Source organism: Grammomys surdaster, unplaced genomic scaffold, assembly GCF_004785775.1.
Source record: "Grammomys surdaster isolate TR1022 unplaced genomic scaffold, NIH_TR_1.0 126036, whole genome shotgun sequence".
NCBI classification, from domain to species: Eukaryota; Metazoa; Chordata; class Mammalia; order Rodentia; family Muridae; genus Grammomys; species Grammomys surdaster.
Genome location: NW_021620849.1, coordinates 2033536 through 2038839, shown reverse-complemented (window position 1 = coordinate 2038839; position 5304 = coordinate 2033536). Strand labels below are relative to the sequence as shown.

Sequence of the window (5304 nt, the reverse complement as noted above, 5' to 3'; positions counted from 1 at the left end):
CACAGTTATGTTAGTTAGTGATGTCTTCTATAGTGATCTAGATCACAACTATAAAAATGCATCCAGCAAGAGTCCCTAGTAAGGAAACTGAAACACACGCACACGCACACGCACACACGCACACACACATCTGGATCCAGAGGGCCTGAGCTTGACTCCCAGTACCCACACAGCAACTTAAAACCGTTTTTAACTCCCATCCTAGCAATCCTTCTAATCTTTAGGAATTAATATATGCAAAGGAAGTAATATATACTAATGTGATTTATATAATTAAAAAATGCTACATTTACACTACAAATTCCATGCTTCTTTACTTAACTATATTGATCTTTAAAAAACACAGCCAGTGAAAAACAAACAAAAAACCAAATAAACAAACAAATAAACAACAACAACAACCCCCCCCCCCAAAAAAAACCACAGCCAGGTGGCAGTCACAATTGTCTTTAATCATAGCACTTGGGAGTCAGAGGCAGGTTGATCTCTGTAAGTACAGAGCCTGGTCTACAGATCAAGTTTCAAGATAGCCAAGAATACACAGAGAAACCCTGTCTTGAAAAACCAAAACTGGTCTAAAAAGATGCAGGACAGCAAGTGCTACATAGAGAAACTGTCTCAAAAAAAAAAAAAAAAATTCTCACATTTCTTATATACAAACTTAGTATCTGACCTTTCAGTTCAACAGCTGTCATTATTTATGCTACCAACTGGCATCAAATACATTCTTTAATCAACATAAAATCCTCATCTCCATAATTCTGCTCTGGTTTTGTTGTTGTATTTCTAAAACAGGGTGACACTACATAGCTTTGGCTGGCCTGAGTCTCAGACTCAGAGATTCTCTGTCTCCTGAGTGCTGGGTCTAAAGGAATGTGTCACCATGCCCAGCCAAGGCTGCCTTGGAAAATCTAAAATAATAAATTAATAAATATTCAAAAACAGCTAGAAAGTATAAATCACTATAAAACCTGGTGATCACAAAGTTTTCCCAGCTGCTGTCCCTCTGCTTTTAGATTTCCTGCCCTTCAATCATGACTGGAAGATCTGTAATACTGGCATCTTATCCACAGGTAAGGGGTGGTAAGAAAAACACTGTGACCTCTAAAGGAAAGCCGCCTCCCATGCTAAGTGCAGCCTAGACAGGAGCAGCCACCACCACAGTGAGGATGCTTCTGAAGCCAGCTCCAGCTCAGACTTGACCTCTTCTCAAACTATTCATGTTCCAAAGTGTCACTGCACCTTTAGTCTCCCAACTTTCCTCAGCATGATGTTACATACACTTAGCAGACTCTAGGTACACTGCTTTGTTTCTCTGCACAGGAAAATCATGTGCCGCCACAGAAAACCAACTACCACCAGGCTTCATGATAATGGTGAGCTTTTTTTTTTTTTTTCCAACTTGCTGTTGAAATGAAATGTAACATACTGACAAGTATTTCTGTGGGAGATAGCTCGAACAAGTGCAGATGCCCTTGAAGATTAAAGATGTGATCCTGGTGCTGGAGTTACAGGTGGCTGTGAGCTTTCCTAGTGTCAAAGTGTGGGTGTGAAAACCAGCCACTGGAGCCACCGAAAGGGAAGCAAGTGCTCTTACCTCTGAGCCATCTCTCCAGCCCCCATTCCTAGCTTTTACTTGTTTTCTTCATATTACTATAAACATTACAGTCTTTGTTTGCTCATAGAAGTATGTATGTGTGTAGGGACAGGTCCACATGTACGTGCAAGCAGAGAATAACAAGATATCAATCTTTAGGTACCATCTACATTTTCGTTTATGAGACAGGGTTTCTCTGTGTAGCCCCTGACTGTTGTGGAACTTGTTCTGTAGACCAGGCCAGCCTCAAACTCAGAGATCTGCCTGCCACTGCCACCTAAGTACTAAGATTAAAGGCAAGCACCACCAGGACCTGATGACATTTTGTTTTAAAGATAGGGCCTCTTACTGGCCTGAAATAGCTGTCCAGCAAACCCAGGAAGGAAGGACTCTCTGTCTCCCACGTGGTAGATTACAAGTATGTGCCACCATGCTAGGTGTCTTATGCATGGGTTCAGGTCTTCATGTTGCATGGCAAACACTTTCACCAACTAAACATGCCCCCAAACCCTGGCTTTTCTTTTTGTAGATACAGTATTAACCTGTGTAGCCCTGGCTATCCTGGTATTTGTTCTGTAGACTAGGCTAGCCTCAGACGCCATGATCTCCCTGTCCCTCTCCCCCAAGTGCCAGGATTGAAGGTGTGTACTATCAAGACCAGTCTTTTTTTTAAAAATGATTTATTTTGCCTGCATTGGTATTTTATCTGCAAGTATGTCTGTGTGAAGGTGCTGAATCTTGTGAAGCTAGAGTTACAGAGAGTTGTGACTTGCCATATGGGTACTGGGACTCGAATCTGGATCCTCTGAAAGAGCAGGCAATATGAGCCATCTCAACAGTCTCATTGGACACTTAAAAAAAATCTATTCATGTATTTGTTGTTGTTGTTTTTAATGTAGGAGTAAGCCATATGTGGTTGCTAGGAATTGAACTCAGGACCTCTGGAAGAGCAGCCAGTGCTCTTAACCATTGAGTCATCTCACTAACTAACTAACTAACTAACTAACTAACTAACTAACTTATTTATTTATTTATTTGGGTTTTTCGAGACAGGATTTCTCTGTATAGCCCTGGCTGTCCTGGAACTCACTCTGTAGACCAGGTTGGCCTTGAACTCAGAAATCCATCTGCCTCTGCCTCCCAAGTGCTGGGATGAAAGGCATGCCCCACCACTGCCCGGCTCGGACATATTTTTTAAACATGGTTTCTAGACATCAAATCAGGTCCTCAAGTTGTTAAGGCAAAAAGTTTATTGATTGAGCTATCTCCTCAGCTTATATTCTCCCTACCGCCAACCCTTACCCCCATCTGTGCATGTATGAGTGTGCAAATGTGTGTACACATGTGTGTGCTGCAGTTCTGGTGACTGAATGCAAGCTGCAAGTACTTTACTGATTGAACTATCTCCTTAGCTGTAGTAGATTATTTTTTAAGTTTATATTTCTTTATTCACTTGGTTATAGTTTAATACATGTTCACAATGTTCATAAAAATACTTAACACTAGTTGACTATCCCTTTATCCAAAAGTCCAAAATCTGAATTGAGCTAAAATCCAAAGATTTTTCTTTCCCGAAAGGATTATATATGCACAAGGGTGTTTTGTCTGAATGTTATGTCTGCACCAGAAGAGGGTAGCAGATTCCACAGTAGCACAGCTACAGATGGTTGTGAGCCACCATTGGTTGCTGGGAATTGAACTCAGGACCTCTGGAAGAGCAGTCAGTGCTCTTAGCAATTGAGCCACCTCTCCAACCCCCAAAGATTGTTTTTTTGTTGTTTTTTGTTTTTTGTTTTTTTAATTGTCAATACTCTATATAAATACTCTAAAATCCAAAAACTCTGAAATGTTATTTCAGATAAGGTGAGTTCCTAACAGGAGAAACACCACTGTCCCTCTACACTGTCAGCCTAGCTAACTGGAGTAACAGTTAACCTCGATTTATTGGTGACTACTTACATTTCTTGTAGCTCTCTTGGACACTTTGGGAACTTCAATTTGTCGAAGAGTCTGGGAAATCTCTGCAACACTTTTATGTCTTATCAGTGCATTTTTCCTTTTAAAAATAGAAATAGAGAACACACCAAATAGAGCAAATATGTAGTTAGGTTTAAGTGAAACCAGCATCTAGAATACGTTGTTTAAATAAATGCTAGTTAGTTATCATGAACTTGGCCTATATTTATAACAAGTCCTGAGTTACAAAAAAACAAAACAAAACAAAAGACTAATTCAGATGTAGCTAGTGAGTAGCATAGAGACAGCAGGGGGATGTTCTAAGGAACTGAGACCTCGTCTTATCTCACTGCAGGTTTGTAGTTCTCAGACAACCCTTGTAGACAGTAAAGGGTTTCGTACACCAAAGTAAATACCACATATCCCCTGAGGAAAAAAATGCATCGTGAATGATGCTACCTGGAGGGAACTCCAGAGTTTTTGTCTTGATTCTGATACAAAGGCAACTTCCACCTTAGTACATTAGATCGGCAGAGGCACGACTGTCTTCAAATTTGCTACTCTGAACTTAAACACAGTGCAAGCGATTGCCTCCATGCCTCGCCTCCTACCTTCTCTTCTTGGCCGATCTGGTCCGCAGCTCCTCCAACTGCTCAGACTCAGTAACGGCTGACACTGATCTGTGAGCGCTTGATGAGGGAGGTGGTGACATGCTCTCTTGAGTCATAGAATCATCACTAAAAAATTCTGTAGGAAGGACTCCAGCCAGCTTCTGAGGAATCTTTAACCCCAGGCTGTGGTAAAGTTGTCCAATTGTCCCAGGGATGGAGTCAATATACCTATGGAATATATTGGTTGGACACAGAACTGAGTTACTACTAGTACTAAAAACACCCCTGGAACCTTATAATTCTAAAACAACAACATGTGTAGTCATTGTTAAAAACAAAACAAAACAAACAACAAAAACAACAGAAGTTTTTTAAACTAAGCCAGTACTCATTGAACTTACAATCTTAAAATTTCCTCCAGAAACTCTGACAGGTATGCTGAGTCCTTAGTGAGACACAGCATACGAAGCAAATCTGTCACCTGAAAGAGATTGCCAAAAGTTGCCACAGGCTCTGCGGGAAGCTGAGAGAAGGAGTGCATGCTCAGGGCAGCAGCCATGGGCTTACCTCCTCCACTACCTGCTCCACCTCATCTGTACGTTCCAGTACTGAGGGGCACTGCTCACACATCTCCAGACGAAGAAATACCTGAAGCTGGCACCTGGAGGAAACAAAGTACCTGGTCACATCTCCTGTGACTGGTACTTAGTGAAACTGTTTCTTAGAGTAAAGATCTAGTAATGTAAGAAACAATGACCAAGAACTGGGAATGTAACTCAGTGCTAAAGCATGTGCCTACCATATACAAAGCCCTGGATTCAATCCAGTACTGAAAAAGAGAGGAAAAAAAAAATAAATAAATAAAGCAGTACATGGGTAGGGGAATCAGGGATGTTGCCGGGTGGGTGAAGTGCTTGCCCAGCATGCCTGAGGCTGTACAGTTGATCCCAGCACTAGATAAACTAGAAATGGTGACACACATCTCAATCTCAATACTTACGAGGTAAAGTAGGAGATGGAATTTAAGGCCAGCCTCAGTTAGATAGCAAGTTTGAGGCCAGCTAGGCTCCATAATACAGTCTTTTTTTTTTTTATTTAAAGAAAAAAAAAAGGAAGGAAGAAGGGAAGGGAAGGGAGGGA

The 5304-nt window shown here is 41.2% G+C and overlaps 1 protein-coding gene across 2 annotated transcripts in view; it reads right to left on the bottom strand.

Annotated features, from left to right (window-relative positions):
* Ticrr (TOPBP1 interacting checkpoint and replication regulator) overlaps window positions 1-5304 on the bottom strand; it is a 42699-nt gene that overhangs the window by 15151 nt on the left and 22244 nt on the right. For both annotated transcript variants that reach the window (XM_028754832.1, XM_028754833.1), the window contains exons 10-13: window positions 4732-4825; window positions 4566-4645; window positions 4165-4392; window positions 3557-3653 (exon numbers count right to left, since the gene is read on the bottom strand). In XM_028754832.1, coding sequence (XP_028610665.1) covers window positions 3557-3653; window positions 4165-4392; window positions 4566-4645; window positions 4732-4825 — 499 coding nt within the window. The remainder of the gene's footprint in view (window positions 1-3556; window positions 3654-4164; window positions 4393-4565; window positions 4646-4731; window positions 4826-5304) is intronic.